The sequence below is a fragment of the Geotrypetes seraphini genome, chromosome 11 (genome assembly GCF_902459505.1).
Source record: "Geotrypetes seraphini chromosome 11, aGeoSer1.1, whole genome shotgun sequence".
In the NCBI taxonomy this organism is placed as follows: Eukaryota; Metazoa; Chordata; class Amphibia; order Gymnophiona; family Dermophiidae; genus Geotrypetes; species Geotrypetes seraphini.
This window is the reverse complement of record NC_047094.1, coordinates 12,474,541-12,491,718: the sequence shown is the minus strand read 5'-3', so window position 1 is coordinate 12,491,718 and position 17,178 is coordinate 12,474,541. Positions and strand designations below refer to the sequence as shown.

General features: G+C 44.1%; 1 protein-coding gene across 1 annotated transcript; it reads right to left on the bottom strand.

Moving 5' to 3' along the window:
• Positions 1 to 280: 280 nt before the first annotated feature.
• On the bottom strand, positions 281 to 16,869 carry LOC117368814 (actin, cytoplasmic 2). The gene is made up of 6 exons (XM_033962532.1): positions 16,713 to 16,869; positions 13,628 to 13,756; positions 5,482 to 5,721; positions 4,572 to 5,010; positions 4,075 to 4,256; positions 281 to 489 (listed from the first exon to the last, which is right to left on the bottom strand). Exons 2-6 carry the CDS (start codon positions 13,748 to 13,750, stop codon positions 346 to 348), a joined length of 1,128 nt encoding a protein of 375 aa, XP_033818423.1. The 5' UTR covers positions 13,751 to 13,756; positions 16,713 to 16,869; the 3' UTR covers positions 281 to 345.
• Positions 16,870 to 17,178: the final 309 nt, after the last annotated feature.

Sequence of the window (17,178 nt, the reverse complement as noted above, 5' to 3'; positions counted from 1 at the left end):
CGAGGGCTGCAATCCAGTTGGGTTTTCAGGATTTCCCCAATGAATATGCATGAGATCTACTAGTTTACAATGAAAACAGTGCATGCAACTAGATCTCATGCATATTCATTGGGGAAATCCTGAAAACCCAACTGGATTCCGGCCCCTGAGGAGAGACTGACACCCCTGGATTAGATTGTATGATCTGTACACTTTGTGGATTATGATATGACAACAGTTGGGTTTAACTACATTGTAGTGCTGTCTTTTCCAGGCTGAGTGAAAACAAAACCCAAACAAGTCATGTCTTCTCATTTTATTTATCAAGGAAATGGTGGTTTACTCTGAAGTATTATGGCATTTAGATTAGAAACATTTGCGGTGGACGATTGAGGGTCCAGATTCATCGTACTCCTGCTTGCTGATCCACATCTGCTGGAAGGTAGACAGGGAGGCCAGGATGGATCCACCAATCCAGACAGAGTACTTGCGCTCAGGTGGGGCAATGATCTGAAGAGAAAGAACAATGAGCTTACAAACTTGTCATCTGATTAGCTTTATTTCTACTGGCAACAGCAAGTACCTTGGTTGGCCAGGCTATAGTCTGACATTTAATACAAGCCACTTGAATCTACAAATACTACATACAAATCACATGAAATACAACATAAGCCGTGCCTTTGCTGGGTAAGACCTGAGGTCCATCATGCCCAGCAGTCCGCTCACGCGGCGGCCATCAGGTCCAGGACCTGTATAGTAGCCCTCTATCTATACCCTTCTATCCCCTTTTCCTTCAGAAAATTATCCAATCCCTTCTTGAACTCCAATACCGTACCCTGTCCTATCACTCCCCCTGGAAGCACGTTGCAGATGTTCACCACCCTTTGGGTGAAGATGAACTTTCTAGAATTGGTTCTGAATCTGTCCCCTTTTAATTTTTCCGAATGCCCTCTCGTTCTTGTAGTTGTTGAAAGTTTGAAGAATCTGTCCCTCTCCACTTTCTCTATGCCCTTCGTGATCTTGTAAGTCTCTATCATGTCCCCTCTAAGTCTCCGCTTCTCCAGCGAAAAAAGCCCCAGTCTCTCTAATCTTTCAGCGTATGAAAGGTTTTCCATACCTTTTATCAAACGCGTCACTCTTCTGAACCCTCGAGTATTGCCATATCTTTCTTTAGGTACGGCAACCAATATTGGACACAGTACTCCAGATGTGGGGGCACCATCGCCTGATACGGCAGGATAACTTCTTTCGTTCTGCTTGTAATACCCTTTTTGATTATTCCTAGCACCAATCTTAGCAAGTTCAAGTCAATGATCAGATTTGTCTAACCAGTTTTTGTTAGATATACACAAAATGAATCCAATGCAAAAGAACTTATCCAAATTCTGTGTTCCCATCCTGAATATCCAATGACTTGCAACACTTCGGAGAACAGCACACTTGGTAAAGAGGCACCGGCCCTAGATCAGGTCTACTTTTCACACCAATATTGCTTATTCTACCACTCAGCTCAGCAAGATAACCCGATAAAGAAGAAACAAACATGCTCATGTAGGAGAGACTAAAGGCAACCCAACACAGCTCATTAGCCATAAGGGACCAGAGTTTGCTTCCTGGTTACTCCTGGGAGAATTCTACACATTTTTTAAATTCCGATAGTGCAGTCTTACTGCACACAATTTCCACATCCGAAGTCTTGAAATTCCCTCATACCCTTTCCAGCTTCCCCAGTTCTGTCTCACTCCAACTGCAGTTCTCTCCCCCCCACCCCATTCTAACCTCTTTATCTTTCGTGTTACTTTTAATTTTCCTCCCTACCAGCATACTCACCTCTCATTCTCTCCCCATTTATCACTGGATCTGTCCTCCCTCATGGCACACCCTCAAAATTTGATCCTCTCATCCCACAGTGACTCAGATCTTTGCTGCTTCTCCCAACACCATTGTGTATAAAGCTTTCTGCTGCTATCTTCACACACTCACCCTCCCACTGGCACACTCAACTGCCCCTCCTCATGGCACACTTTGCTCACCCCCTCAAAGATCGTGTGAGAGAAGGAGGAAGTGACCCAATGTGCATCAGTTTGCTTACTCTTCCTCCAATGTATCTCTACAAGGGAGGGTAGAGCAAATTGGTGGCAGTTTCACAGAATGTCCTCAAAGTATTCTTGGGTCAACGCCTTCCTGTTGGTTTATATGAGGCAATTTTTTGGAGGGGAGGGGGACAGAAGTAGCTGATTGAAGGCCATGTTCAGAAATTCACTGTGGGACCTCATTTGCCCAAGTTGGGGGAGGGGAAGGGCGCAAGGGGGACTGAAAACTGGGTGCATTAGCAAGGATTTTGCTCACTAGTAGTGGCTTCAGTTACTGGCAGAACACTCAAAGAAGCAGCGTTACTTGATTTAATCCGTAACATTTGCATCGTTCAGGGAAGCCAGAAACTGTTTGTTTTGGCTGGCAACTCCTACCTTACAGGTCAGAGTGTCTCATATCAAAGGGAATTCCTGCACTGATGTTCATGAACAGCCAGGATTTGTACCCCTTTCTTGAAGTCATTTAAGCTTGCTCCTTACATCATAACTGCTCCCAAACCAAAAAGGTATAATGCAAGACCTCTGAACCGAGTAAGACATATTTTTAGAATGAGGAGCTTTACACTAGGTAGGTGCCCTCTCCTGCCTAAAAACTATATTTGTGGTTTTTCAAAATTTGCAGGGGTTCCTGGAATGGAACCCCTGTGAATTTCAGGGCAGTACTGCGTAACATTCATTCCTACACACAAACACCAAATCTCTTGTTATCAATCCCATGACAGGATTCTGACTAAATCTACATTCATTAATATATGTGAATTACTTCCGATAAAACAGATTCTTCTCCAAAAACGTCATGAAAACAGAACGGGGATTTAAGCATAAGTTTTAAATGCATTAATTTACCTCCAATCTCAAATCCCTATTAACCGGCATATATGAGATTGCTAAATTATGCAAATAATTTGGTTGCTGAAGATTACTAAAAATTGCTGCTTTAAATCAAATTCTATTAAAAAAAAAACAAACACTGGCAACCAATGAAATTGTAAATAGAGTGGGGTTACTCTTATCAAATTTATTTTTATATTCTACCGTGTTTCCCTGAAAATAAGACTCTCATATTAAATTTTGGGCCCAAAAAAGGCACTAGGTCTTATTTTCTGAGATGTCTTATTTTTTTTTTTTGTGTACAATGTTCATCTCTCCCTTCCTCTCCTCCACCCCAATTCTTCCTATTTCCTTTCTCTTCCCATGTGCAACATCATTCCTCCCCTTTCAACCATCCCCTTGTGCAGTATCTCCTTCCCATCCCCCTGTGCAGGAGAACCATTGCAGCTTCTATCCCTCGCTTCCTCCCATACCCCCGTGTAGCATCTTTCTATTCTTCTGCCGCGCACTCCCCACTGACCCATCTTTCCCTCCCATCCGAACCGAGACAGCAATCTACACAGGCTGCTTCGTGGCCTATCTCCTGGGTGTTCCTCTGCCGCATTGCTGGCATCATTGGTGATGTGGCAGAGGAACACCCAGGAGATAGGCCACGAAGCAGCCTGTGTAGATTGCTGCCGACGCTGTTATAAAGTATTACTGTCTTGCGGTTTAGATGAGGGGGTTGCGCTGCTGCGACGGCAGGTGGGGAGGGGAAATCGCTGCTGCTGCTGAACAGGCTTATTTAAGGTAGGTCTTATTTTCGTGGAAACATGGTAGTAGTTTAATAGCAACATTCTGAACAGTTTGTAAATCTTAAGATTACTCTGCGAAAGACCTACATGCTTTAATTGTCTTTTATAAGTTCTAATTCCTTCATTGTACCATCTCTTATGATTTTGTTTAGACTGCTTAATTTAAACTAAAGAGGTTTAATTTGATCCGTTTCCTCATGAATAATAGTACTTCCAAGCTCTTCCAGTTGCTCTAATGGAAAAAACACCCCAAAATCCTGAGGAAAAGCCATACAGATAGGTCTAATGTTTTCTGGATTAATCTTGGGCAAATGAGGTTCCACACTGCACCTGTACCTTGATTAGTTCGTTTTTATAGACAGCTGCCAAGACTTTACCTTGATTTTCATCGTGCTGGGGGCCAGTGCTGTGATCTCCTTCTGCATCCTGTCTGCAATCCCTGGGTACATGGTGGTACCACCAGACAGCACGGTATTGGCATACAGGTCCTTACGGATATCAACATCACACTTCATGATGGAGTTGTAGGTGGTTTCATGAATTCCAGCACTTTCCATGCCTGCCAAGAACATTTATAGATTTTTTAAACCTTCAATTCAATGATTTATTGGTGTGCATAAGTAAGAACCCTATACCACCATACACACAAACCTTGTGTGTACCAAACCGTTTACTAACTACATTAAGGCTTGCTCATATGTTAATTCTACATCAATCCTAGACAGTATCTACCAACTGCAAATATACTTTAGGGAGCATTTCCAGACATATGCATTGAACCCATTACTTGCTGAACTAGCTAAATGCTCATCTCTTAATTTTAAAAGTGAATGGTTATTAGATTAGCATCACTGAATTTAAACAAAGGACCTACCGAGGAATGATGGCTGGAAGAGAGCCTCTGGGCACCTGAACCTCTCATTGCCAATGGTGATCACCTGACCATCAGGAAGCTCGTAGCTCTTTTCCAGGGAGGACGAGGAGGCAGCTGTGGCCATTTCCTGCTCAAAGTCCAAGGCGACATAACACAGTTTCTCTTTGATGTCACGCACAATTTCTCTTTCTGCTGTGGTGGTGAAGCTGTAGCCTCTCTCGGTCAGAATCTTCATGAGGTAGTCTGTCAGGTCACGGCCAGCCAAGTCCAGACGCAGGATAGCGTGGGGCAGGGCATAACCTTCGTAGATGGGCACCGTGTGAGTAACACCATCGCCAGAGTCCATCACGATACCCGTGGTACGACCAGAAGCATACAGTGACAGCACAGCCTGGATGGCAACGTACATGGCTGGCGTGTTGAATGTTTCAAACATGATCTAAAAACAGGAAGATCCACTGAATTACAAGAGAAATCCTTCAGGTTTGACAACTTTATCTATACACATATTAAGTCATGCAAGCACTTGCAAAATGAGTTAACAGGCTAGTGTGAAATCCCAGTGCACTCAAAGCCTAGTTTGTGGCAAGTGGATAAGCAAGTGACATCACTACAAATATAGCTTCAACTACACATCTGTGTTGTCACACATTATGAAGTGGTATCACTATTAGTATCTAGCCTGATCATGGTTAGATAAGCTTTCAGTGTTAAGGTCAAACCAAACTGTTGAGAACAGAAATAAAACCTGTCAAGATGTCAAAGTTTCAGCTCAGGATAAGAAACCTGTGAAGAATAGTAAATAAGGAATAAATGGAGAAAAGGATAGTAAAATAGTTCTTGAAGGCCATGAGTAAAATAAATTTAAAAACAAACAAACAAACAAACCTGTCAATTAGTGAAATCATACCTGTGTCATCTTTTCTCTGTTGGCTTTGGGGTTCAGGGGAGCCTCTGTAAGGAGGACAGGGTGTTCCTCAGGTGCAACACGGAGCTCGTTGTAGAAGGTGTGGTGCCAGATTTTTTCCATGTCATCCCAATTGGTGACAATACCGTGTTCGATGGGGTATTTCAAGGTCAGGATGCCTCTCTTGCTCTGAGCTTCATCACCAACATAGCTGTCTTTCTGCCCCATACCAACCATCACACCCTGCAAAACAGAACACAAAGTTTAATACAGATTCTCAAAGCCAGATTAAAGTTCACTTTATTCATTAATGTCTAAACACAGCAAGGAAGCAAGCTGGCATGTGCATGGCTCACTCTACAAGAGCCCTTAGGGAAGCTTATGGCTTACTGGCGGCTGAAAATCCTCTCAAATGCAGGCCCTACCAAAATGGCTTCAAAATGGGGAACTTCCCCATTCTTAAGTTTGGTTTTATTGGAGGAAGTGACGTCACTTAGAAGCATGGCTGCTTAATTCTTGAGCTCCGTTGGGGCTCATGGTTTTTAGTATTATATTTACTTTCTGCTGCAGTTCGCGAGCCTGTTCTTGCAGATAATCCACTTCAGAGTATATGGCGAGCAGGAAAAGGTTGGAAAAGTTCCACTTCTCGGGCTCTCATAGTGTTAAAACGCGATCGCATGTGCCCAGCCCACCAGCGAATCAAACTAAGATGGCGCATATACACGCGACTCCGCAGGCCAGTCTCCCTAAGTCAGCTACCTCAGAGGGTGAGCCGCTGGCGGAGGGGAACATCGAACACTGGTTCCGGGATCTCAAATCTGAAATGGTGGGAATGCGATCGGATGTGAAGACGGCCCTCGAAGAGATCCGGGCGGAGGAGAGAGCTTGGAGGCAGAGTGTCGGCCTCAGAGGGCAGGTTGGATAGGATGGAGTTATCCCTGCAGGAGACCTCAGTATGGCGGACTCGGTAGTGACATAACTCGATGAACTGAGGCAGCAAATCGAAGACCTGGAGAACAGGTCGCGACAGAACAACCTACGATTTAAGGGGGTCCCTGAAACGGAGCGCTATAAAGATGCACGTGAGGTGATCCGGGGATTTTGTGCTTCATTGCTTGGAGAGGAAGACGGGATGGCACAGACCCCGATTAATTTACTTCAGGCCCACAGGAGTTTGGGGCAGAACCGTGAGACAGGCAATCGTGATACTGTTGTCTGTTTCTGGGACTTTCTGGTAAAAGAAAAAGTTCTCCAGGCAGCGTGGTGAAGACCCAAATTTACTTGGCAAGGGATAACAGTCTGGGTTTACCAAGACCTCGCTACTGCCACTCTGCAGAAACGGCACTCCTTTCGGGAGGTTACCCAAGTGCTGCATGCTGAAGGGTATCGCTACAGATGGCTGTTCCAATTTGGTTTGCTATTCACTATTAATGGGAAGCACCGTAAAGTGGATTCTGTGGCGGATGCATGGATGGCCATGAAAAATATGGGTTGTCGCTTGCCCACGGACCACCAGGAACAGAGTAAGCAAACGTGGAACCTGCTGGGAGGGATCCTCGGGTACCTGATGACAATCCTCAGCCGTCCACTTCAGCTACCTTAACTGTATAGTGTTTCCTTACTATTGTGGCACCGTACATTATCTTTTCTAAAGATGGACAAGTAGGCACTGTGGCTCACGATTTCCGCTCTGTTGTATATTTTACTCAGAAATGTTTCTTGCACAAGGTTCAGTTCATTATAGGGTTTGTACAGTGTGCATGAAAGGGGTATTTAGCTTTGGATGTGACAGTTTTATCGAGTATGATCGCTGGAGTGCTGAGGGGTGAATGAGAAGTTTTGGTATCTGGCTGAGTGTTAAACGGGTGAACGTCTGCAGAAAAGGGGAGTATGGGGTTCAAGAACCTCTTCGATTTGACTCATTTTTCTCAAACTGGCTGACTCGAAGTTTGCGAGAGGGGGGAAGTGGGGAGGGAGGGGAAACATGGACAGAACATTGGGAGACGACATGGGGGGCTGAGGGGGGAATAGCTGAGGAGGAACCAGAGGTTCTCATTGGCTCCTGGAATGTCAATGGGCTGAATAGTCCTGGGAAGCGGAGCATGGTCTTTTGTGACTTAATCTGCATGAGATGGGATATTTGCTTATTACAAGAGACCCATTTAAGACCTAGAGATGTTGGTCTCCTCTGTAGACCTCAATTTGATCAGATGTGGACACATCAGGGGGAGGGAGCTACTAAACAAGCTGGAGGGTTGGCCATATTGGTACGTAAGGATTTGGGGGTTCTAGATGGATCAGATTTACAGTGACAAAGGGGGGAAGATGTTTGGCTCTCAAGGGTACATTGCAGGGTCGCCCACTGACTATTGTAAATGTTAATGGGCCTAATACAGCACAGGCTTCCTTTTTTTAGGAGCCTTCAGACTGGCTTGGGAATCTTTGTGAATGGAGCAGTATACCTAGGTGGGGATTTTAATGTTCCACCAGATCCCTCTTTGGACCACTTGGGGGGAGGACATAGAGCGCTACGGAGCCCTGCTAAAGCACTTTGTACACTGATGCTCTCGCTGGGCCTCGTAGATAGTTGGAGGTTGCTTCATGGATCCCAAAAGACATTCACCTTCTACTCTCATGCCCAAAATTCTTATACTAGATTGGATGGGTTGTGGATTCATAGGAACCAGATGGGAGGGCTGCAATGGGCGGAAATTTGAGACGATGCACATTTCTGATCATGCTCTAGTCTGGGTGGCCTGTACGGGGTTCTTAGATCAGGGAGGTAGACGATATTGGAGACTTAATGAATCTTTGTTGGGTTCCCCGCCGGTAGTTGAGGCGGTGGAATGCACTATTCGGGATTATATGGATTTGAATGATAATGGGGAGGTCTCTGATGCCACATTGTGGGATGCCTTAAAAGTAGTGGTAAGGGGGAACTTGTTAAATGGGGGGCTAGATATAAATGTCAGGGAGCCCAAAGCTTTCTTCAGTTACGAACACAATTGCTACAGCTGGAAACCGCTCACCAGGCTGGGCGGGACCCCTGGATCCTGGTCCAACTACAATGCGTGAAAGATGAAATATACCAACTGCAGGAGCCGAGAGAGATCGCCTGCGGGAACGCTTTCGCTTGAATATTTATGAACATAGTAATAAGGCTAGTGCACAGTTTGCCAGGTATATTCAGATTAAACAGGCCAGGGCCACTATAACTCGGATTCACGGGGCTGCGGGAGGGGAGCCGCGGGTTACCGATATGACGATTCAACAGGGATTCTTCCGCTTTTACTCTCATCTTTATGGTCCTCCTGAGCCGCTGGATGAGGAGGTACAATCTAGATTCCTTGATTCGATTCCTCTGACTGAACTACCGGGCTCGGATAGAGAGTTCTTGCAGGAACCCATTAAGTTATCTGAAGTATTAGGGGTAATCTGGTCCTTGAAAAATGGCAAATCCCCAGGACTGGATGGATATACTAGTAGATAAACAATTCTTGGCACACATGGTGCCTTTATTGGTTAGAGTGGCTAATGGGGTTCCTCAGGGAGGGACTCTACCCATAACCATGGGGGAGGCTGGAGTGGCGATCCTCCTGAAACCTGGGAGGGATCCCTTGGTCTGTGGTTCATACCGACCCATCTCGCTTATTAATTTAGATGCTAAAATTTTGGCTAAGGTTTTGGCCCTGCGGTTGGGTAAGGTGTTGACTAGAGAATGACACGGTGACAACTTTCATCACCGTCCCCGTCCCCGCGGATAACCGCGGGAAATAAACCCATGTCATTGTCTAGTGTCTATTTCATCCTCTGTCCTTCTACATCAGCATTCTTCAAAGCAAAGCTTGCAGGTCAGTGGTTGTGGCCATTCATACTCTGATTCTTCCCTCTTTCCTTAAAGAATGACATGAAGATGGTTTCCCGCGGTTATCCGCAGGGACGGGAACGGTGATGAATTTTGTCACCGTGTCATTCTCTAGTGTTGACATCATTGAGCAGGCTGGGTTTATACAACCTAGACAAGCTAGCGATAACATCAGGCGCACTCTCCACTTGTTGTGGGCGGCAGGTTCCAGACAAGACAAGAAGGTATTGATGGCAATAGATGCAGAGAAGGCCTTTGACCGGGTCCTCTGGGGTTTCCTTTGGGAAGTGATGAAACGTATGGGTCTGGGGACTACCTTTAGTGCCTGGATCCATACTTTGTATGAATCCCCACGAGCGTGCCTTCGAATTAACCAATCCTATACTGAATTTTGACAGGGATGTCTGTTGTCTCCCTTATTTGCTATGTCTATTGAACCCTTAGCCTTGAGTATCCGTCAGCACCCTGATTTAGTTGGGTTCATACAAAATGGGGACGAACACCGTATAGCACTCTTTGCTGATAATATTTTATTGTATGTAGGACAGCCGGAGGACTCTATCTCACATCTGTTGCAGCTTTTTGATCTTTATGGGAAAGTTTCTGGGTTTAAAATAAATTTGGATAAGATTGAAATTTTGAATTTGACCTTGACAGCGTCAGAGGTGGATAGGGCTTCGGGGGCGCTTTCCGTTTCACTGGGCTTCCCAAGGGATTAAATATTTGGGAATTTATATTTCCAGCGATCTCTCTCAATTATGTAGAAAATTATCCGCCTATTTATAGGCGTATTAGACTTGATTTGCAACGGTGGAACGGCCTCTGGCTTTCCTGGTGGAGCCGGATTGCTATTGTAAAAATGAATGTGCTTCCCAGGTTGTTATTCCTCTTTCAGACATTGCCGGTGCCAGTTCCTTCGAGGGAGCTGCGTAGGTTGGGGGCGGCACTTCAGAGATTCATTTGGCAGGGGAGACCTCCCAGATTATCTCAATCTCTTATGTGGGCAGCAAGAGAAATAGGGGGTAGAGGGGTGCCTAACTTATGGTGGTACTATCAGTCGGCCCAAATAAAACTGGTGCTCGATTGGGCATTGGGGGGGGGAGCATAAATGGGGGGGTGCGGTTGGAACAGGAATATGGGGGCTCAGGGGTGTTGAAACAAAAACTTTGGATGTCGGGTTCTCTGCACATTTGGTCCCAGATTATTGAAAATCCATTTGGTAGACATTTGGTACAGTTGTGGGCTCGGACACAGGCTAAATTGGGAAACGGGGCATCGGTGTCCACATTGGCGTTCATACAAGCGGAGCCCCAATTTCTGGTGGGAAGGGACAATCCGGTATTCCATAGGTGGGCTCACAAAGAGTTGCTCACATTCCGAGATCTGTTAGGAGCCACGGGGATCCTCTCCTTTGCGATGCTCCAGCGGAAATATGACTTGCCTGATAGGGACTATTTTGCCTATTTTCAAGTCTGCCATTTTATGCAAACACAGGGTTCCAAGTTTCCAAGTTTATTAGTTTTTAATAACCCGATCATAAAATGAATATCTGACCGGTTTACAATAATATAATAATTAAATAAAAAGAATTTAATATAGAATAGAGAGAAATAAAAGAGTGAAAAGGGTAGATAGAGTGAACACGTATGACATTTACAGACAAACTGGAAAGTGAGGAAAAATGGGGAGGTGGGAAAAAGTTACATAATTATAGAAGAAAAAAAAGGATATAGAGGGAAAAGGGGATGACACATAAGGGGTGGGGGTATAATAAAAAAAAAAAAAAAAGAAGGTGGACTGCTCTAAAAAAAAAAAAAAAAAAAAACTTTATTTTAAGATTAGGATTTATCGTACGCATCTTGAAAAAGGAAAGTTTTAAGATTGACCTTAAATTTTGGTAGTTGTAGTTCATCGCGAATATATTGGGGGAGAGAGTTCCATAGGGTGGGTGCTGTTATTGCGAAATTAGTTTTTCTAGTGTAGTAAGATTCTTTTAAAGATGGTATATAAAGAAGTTTTTGATCTGTAGATCTTAAAGAACGAGGTGAACTTTGAGGTATTAATAATTTGTCAAGAAATGAAGGTAAGTGAGAGTTTTTAATTTTGAAAGAGAGGAGAATAATTTTATATGTTATACGGTGAGTGATCGGGAGCCAGTGAGCCTCCTTAAGGAGAGGAGTGACATGTTCGAATTTGCCTTTTTTATGTATTAATTTGATTGCTGTGTGTTGTATGAGTTGTAAGCGTCGAATTTCCTTTTGGGGCAGACCATTAAGAAGGGAATTACAATAGTCTAAATGTGAAATGACTAATGAGTGGATTAGAATATTAATTGAATCTGTATTTAGAATAGAACTGAGAGAGCGGATGATTCGTAATTTGAAGAAGCAGGTTTTAACAACAGAACTTATGTGGTCATGATAAGAAAGCGTACTATCAAAAATGACACCTAATAATTTTATTTGATTTTTCATAAGTAATGGGATAGATTTAATGTAGATAGTTCCTGGTAGTGATTCTGAAGTTTTAATCGGGTTGGGGCTCTCAGTCTCAGTTGGTGAAGGAACATCTAGAAAATCTATGGTTACTCCTCCAGAAGATCCCTAGACCATTATCAGTGCTGTATCAGTATTGAAGGGGTTCTTCTCCAGCTCAGAAATATTGGAAGCAGGATCTGGGGGATCACATTTACGGTTAAATCATGGGGAGTTATATGTGCAGAGGTCTATAAGGCATTCGCATGTGCTTTGGTCCAGGAGAATGCTTATAAGGTTTTGACCAGGTGGTATTATACACCAGAACGACTGCAAATAATGTTTCCTAGGGTGTCTGATCAATGTTGGGAGATGTGGAGTGACCGTGGGGTCTTTTTACCTATTTGGTGGGACTGCTCCCTCATCCGCCCCTTTTGGAAGGCAGTGGTACGTACCCTGACTGATCTTATTGGGAGCCCTGTGGGGGCCACACCCCAGAATTGTTTGCTTGGCTTGGCCAATATTCAGGAATTTACCTGGCAAACTAAGCTGCTCCGTTTGGTATTGGCGGCAGCAAAATGTTTAATAGCTAATCATTGAAAAAATGCGCTAGCCCCTTCCCATGCAGATTGGCTTACCCGTCTATTGTCTTTGGGACGGATGGAGATGGTGGTGGCTAAAGGACGCCTTATGTATATCTTCCATACTACTATTTGGCTCAAAATAGGAGCTATTTTGGATTCTCTTTAAAGAGTCCAGGTGGGTTTGGTCCTCAGCAAGTCTACTCTTGGGTGGAGGATGGGATTTTGTTGTTTTATGTTTCTGATCATTACTTCTGTGAGGTTGGGAGGGGGGCTATGAGGGTGAAAATTGCACAATAATAGAATAAACATACCATTAGTGCTAGTTGGTTTATATCTATTGGTTGTATTTTGTATTAGTGCTGAGCCTGTCTAACTTTTTGCTTGTTACAAAATTTTCAATAAAAATTTAAATATTAAAAAAAAAAAGGTTTGGTTTTATTTATAATCTGTGAATATTTTGTTATATCACATTTCAGGCAGAATACACTATGAAATCTTTTCTATAGGGACTCATGCAATGCAGGACATTTTGTACATTAAGAGAAGGGCGACACGGTTCCCCTATGAAGAAACCACATTGTGTTCAGCTTCTACTGACAGAACGATGAAACCAATTGATGTGAACAGCTAAAACAGAGAATGTTTATTCTTAAAAGGGTACTGGACCAAGAAAGAAGCACTTTAAAAAAAAAAAGTTTTATTTCATATATCGGCCAAGCTATTTGCAGCTGAAACATGGACATGCAAGCAGCTAAGATATTCTGATTTTCAATTGAGATTTTTATCTATCTCCTGGAAGAAATGCCAGCACTTAGCTTGCTAGATAATCCCAATTGTTGAGACCACAAAAATATAAAGCTAAGTACTAACCAATAAGTGTTTCAAAAAAAAAAAAAAAAAAAAAGGATTTAATATTAGCAAATAGTTTGAGAGATACAATAGCAGTTTGCACCTTAAATATAAGAAAAAAGAACTTGTGAGGAACATACATGTCAAGCTTAAGGCTGTGAACTCAGTGAGCCTGGAGTGGTATTCTGAGGTTCTATATTAAATTTGTAAGCTTGAAAATTAAGTATATACTTATGGCGATATACTAGATTGATTTGGAGTAATTATCTTGCAGCGGGTTTGGACTTATGGTGTGATCCAGTAAGGCCTAACATCATTGCCAGTACCATGCCAAGCCTTTTAGGATTTTCCTTCTTTAGATAATGAGCACCACAAACCTGATGTCTTGGGCGACCAACGATGGAAGGGAAAACAGCTCGAGGTGCATCATCTCCAGCAAACCCAGCCTTGCACATTCCTGAGCCATTGTCGATAACCAGTGCAGCAATTTCTTCCTCCATGATGAACTGAAAGACAAAAAAAAAAAAAAAAATACCACCAGTGAATAACACGACTGAAAACCTGTAAGCATTTAAGTAGTAAAAGTCCTTTCAAAGAAGTGCTAATGTAAAAGAATGCTCTATCTACTACTAATCATTTCGACAGTGCCACTAGACATACACAGCACTGTACATCAAAACTTAAGACACAGTCCCTGCTCAAGAGTCTACAATCTAGTCAGGGCTGTGGAGTCTGAGTCGGAGTAAATTTCGGGTACCTGGAGTCAGAGTCAGAAGTACAAAAAACTGAGGAGTCGGAGTGGGAACATTGATCTACCGACTCCATTTTTGAACTTAGCATACCAATCACGAGCGATTCTTTCAGCTATAGCACCCACTATATACACAGCACAAATGTTGCTAGCAGCTTCTGCGGCCTTAGAACCTTGATTAAAAGCAAAAAGAAGGTGGTGTCGAAAATGCTCATTTCTCTCAACTTGACATTCCATTTTAACGATCTTAAAATTAACCAGAGCTGTGGAGTCTGAGTCGAGGAGTCGGAGTAAATTTCGGGTACCTGGAGTCGGAGTCTGAAGTACAAAAAACTGAGGAGTCGGAACATTTATCTACCGACTCCACAGCCCTGAATCTAGTCAGAAAGGTGCATCAATACTGTGCTCAGGTGGGGGAAATACAAACAGATATTGGTGCTTAGAAGGTGGGTTAAAGTTTGGAATCGCAAGCAGCTTCAAAGAAGTGGACTTTGAGCCTGGATTTGAAGACAGAGAGATGGAGTTTTAGGTATGGAGTCGGGGAGTTCACACAATATCTTATTGAGTCTTAGCTCTGTGGTATTCAATGCAGCTTTAATCTAGAAGAAAGAAGGTGTTGATGCCCCTGTACAGGTCGATAGTGAGGCCCCTCCGCTTGGAGTATTGTGTTCAATTTTGGAGACCGTATCTGGCGAAGGACATAAAAATACGAAGCAGTCCAGAGGAAGGCGATTAAAGTGGTAGGAGGTTTACGCCAGAAGACATACAAGGAGAGACTGGAAGCCCTAAATATTTATACCTTACTGGAAAGAAGGGACAGGGGAGATACGATTAAGACGTTCAAATACTAGAAAAGTATTAACTTAGAAGAAAATCTATTCCAGAGAAAGGAAAATGGTAAAACCAAAGGCGTAATTTGAGGTTGAGGGGCGGTAGATTCGAAGAGTAATGTTAGAAAATTCTTCTATATGGAGAGGGTGGTTGATGCATGGAATGCACTCCCGAGGGAGGTGGTGAAGAAAACGGCGACAGAGTTCAAACGAGCGTGGAATGAGCACAGAGGATCTCTAATCAGAAAATAATGGGTATACACTGTAGGAACTAAGGCTAGGACTAGGCAGACTTGCATTGCCTATGTCCCATATATGGGCATTCAGTCGAGGATGGGCTGGGGAGGGTTTCGATGGCTGGGATGGTTAAGATGGGCTGGTGGGAGCTTTGACAGAGACTCCAGTAGATGGAACCTAAGCACACTACCGGGCAGGGCTCCGGGTTTCTGGCCCAGAAATATTTAACCAAAAAAAGACCATTTAAACTAAATTAATTTATGGAACATGTATAGTTGAGCAGCCCGGATGGACCACTATGTTACTATGTAAGAGTTTAGGAATAATTCTAATAAATGCTTTATTTGTTTGTATTAGAGAAGATACAGAGGGGCTTGTTTACTAAAATGAGGTAACTGCACTTGCCAAGCATTAGGCGTAAACTTGCCTATATTAAATGCAAAGCCTGTGTGGTAACCAGGGGATATGCCCACCATCTGCCCTGTAGTTACAGCACCATAAATAAGCAGACAACTTGGATACATTACATAACAAGTTGTTTATATGCCTTCATTTGACAATACCAGGTGGACTTTACAGTCTACAGCCCAGAAATATCAAAAAAAGTGACAAGTTAGTTTAATCATGTATTTGTAATGGGTATCACTAATGGGCAGCCTGGATGGATCGTTCAGGTCTTTATCTTACTATTTTAAGAGTTTAGGTATAGTTCTCATAAATGCTTTTATTTTATTTTTTTTTTAATATATTTTATTAGATTTTCCCCAACAACAACAAAAAGTTAAACAACAAGAACAAACGGGCACAATCGAGCAATGAACAAGAACAAATACACCCCCATCCCTCCCAACCACCCCCCACCCACTCTACCTAGGGCAGGATTAACCAATAGGCCAAGCAGGCACGTGCCTAGGGCCCGAAATGGTCAGGGGGGCCCGATGAAGGAGGGCATCAATATTGTTTTTTTCCAAACGGCAATGGGCCCCTCCAGCATCGATGGGCAATGCGGGCGGGCGGGCGGCCCTCCCCTCCCCAGAAAGTAAGACAAGCAAGCAAGGCGGGTAAGAAAGGCAACAGGAACTGTAATTGTGCAAGCAGTGCTGCATGCCCAAAGCTTCCCTCTGACGCAGCTTCCTGTTTCCGCCTGGGTGCATGGGGAGGCCCCAGTGATAAATTAATCCTGCCCTGACTCTACCCCTATCAAAATTAGCAACTCGACTGTCCAGAGGGATAACCAAATGAAGGATTCAGCAAATGACTTCGTGCTTTGGTGGTCAAAGTAAGCCAAAAAAGGCTCCCAAATTGCCCAAAACGCACGCTCCAGATCAGCCTCCTGCGTAAACGCGTTATTTTGTTAGCGGCGTTTCCCTATTAGAGAAGACATCGCAGGAAACCATTCCAGCCACTAGAGGGCGCAAGGGCTCGCGCTTCTATCGGCACAAAGCCATCGGGGCCGCCAATCCCGGCGCATTACCAAAAAAGGCAAGATCGGAGCAGCCCGACTGGGCCCCGGGGCGGGAAAAGCGGCTGCACCCTTCCAGCGGCCTCCTTTTTTGGGGGGGGAGCCGACGAGGAGCTGCCTAGTTCACCCGGCTCCTGGCGCTTTGCACCCGCGAATGGTGCGCGTCGAGCCCCGCGCCCTACCTTCAAGCGGCCCTTCGAGGTCTCCGAAAGCAGCAGCAGCAAATGGCAAGGGTCGCGTGCGACCAGTCAGTCCCGGCGCGTTCCTTCTTGAACGTCACGCCCCCTGTGACGTGCTCCTTTCCCTCGTCGCCTCCGCCCCCTCGTATGAGCGTTCCTATTTCCGGCAGGGCGTGGCGAGGCGGAGTGACGGAAGTGGAGTCAGGTGGGGGTGGGCGGGACAGAGAGGAAAGAATGCTCTAGGGTTGGTTGTCCGCTGTCGCTGTAAAATTCAGGCTCTTTTTTTTTTTTTTTTTTGCTTTGTAACTTTATTTGCAGCAAGAACCACAACAATTATTACATGGTAGTTGCCTTTTCCTGGAATTAGGTGTCACTGTGTGAGCGCGCTTGAGGATTATTGTAGGAGCCTCGTCTAGAAAGGCAGCTAAACACATAACTTGGCTTTAAAAAAGAGAAGTGGGGATTGATT

Excerpts from the sequence above, each read along its gene's own strand:
- LOC117368814 (XM_033962532.1), bottom strand. The coding sequence starts at position 13,750 with ATGGAGGAAGAAATTGCTGCACTGGTTATCGACAATGGCTCAGGAATG. Across the intron at positions 5,011-5,481 it reads ACAGAGAAAAGATGACACAG|ATCATGTTTGAAACATTCAA; the intron begins GTATGATTTCAC and ends TCCTGTTTTTAG. Across the intron at positions 4,257-4,571 it reads CTTCCAGCCATCATTCCTCG|GCATGGAAAGTGCTGGAATT; the intron begins GTAGGTCCTTTG and ends TGTTCTTGGCAG.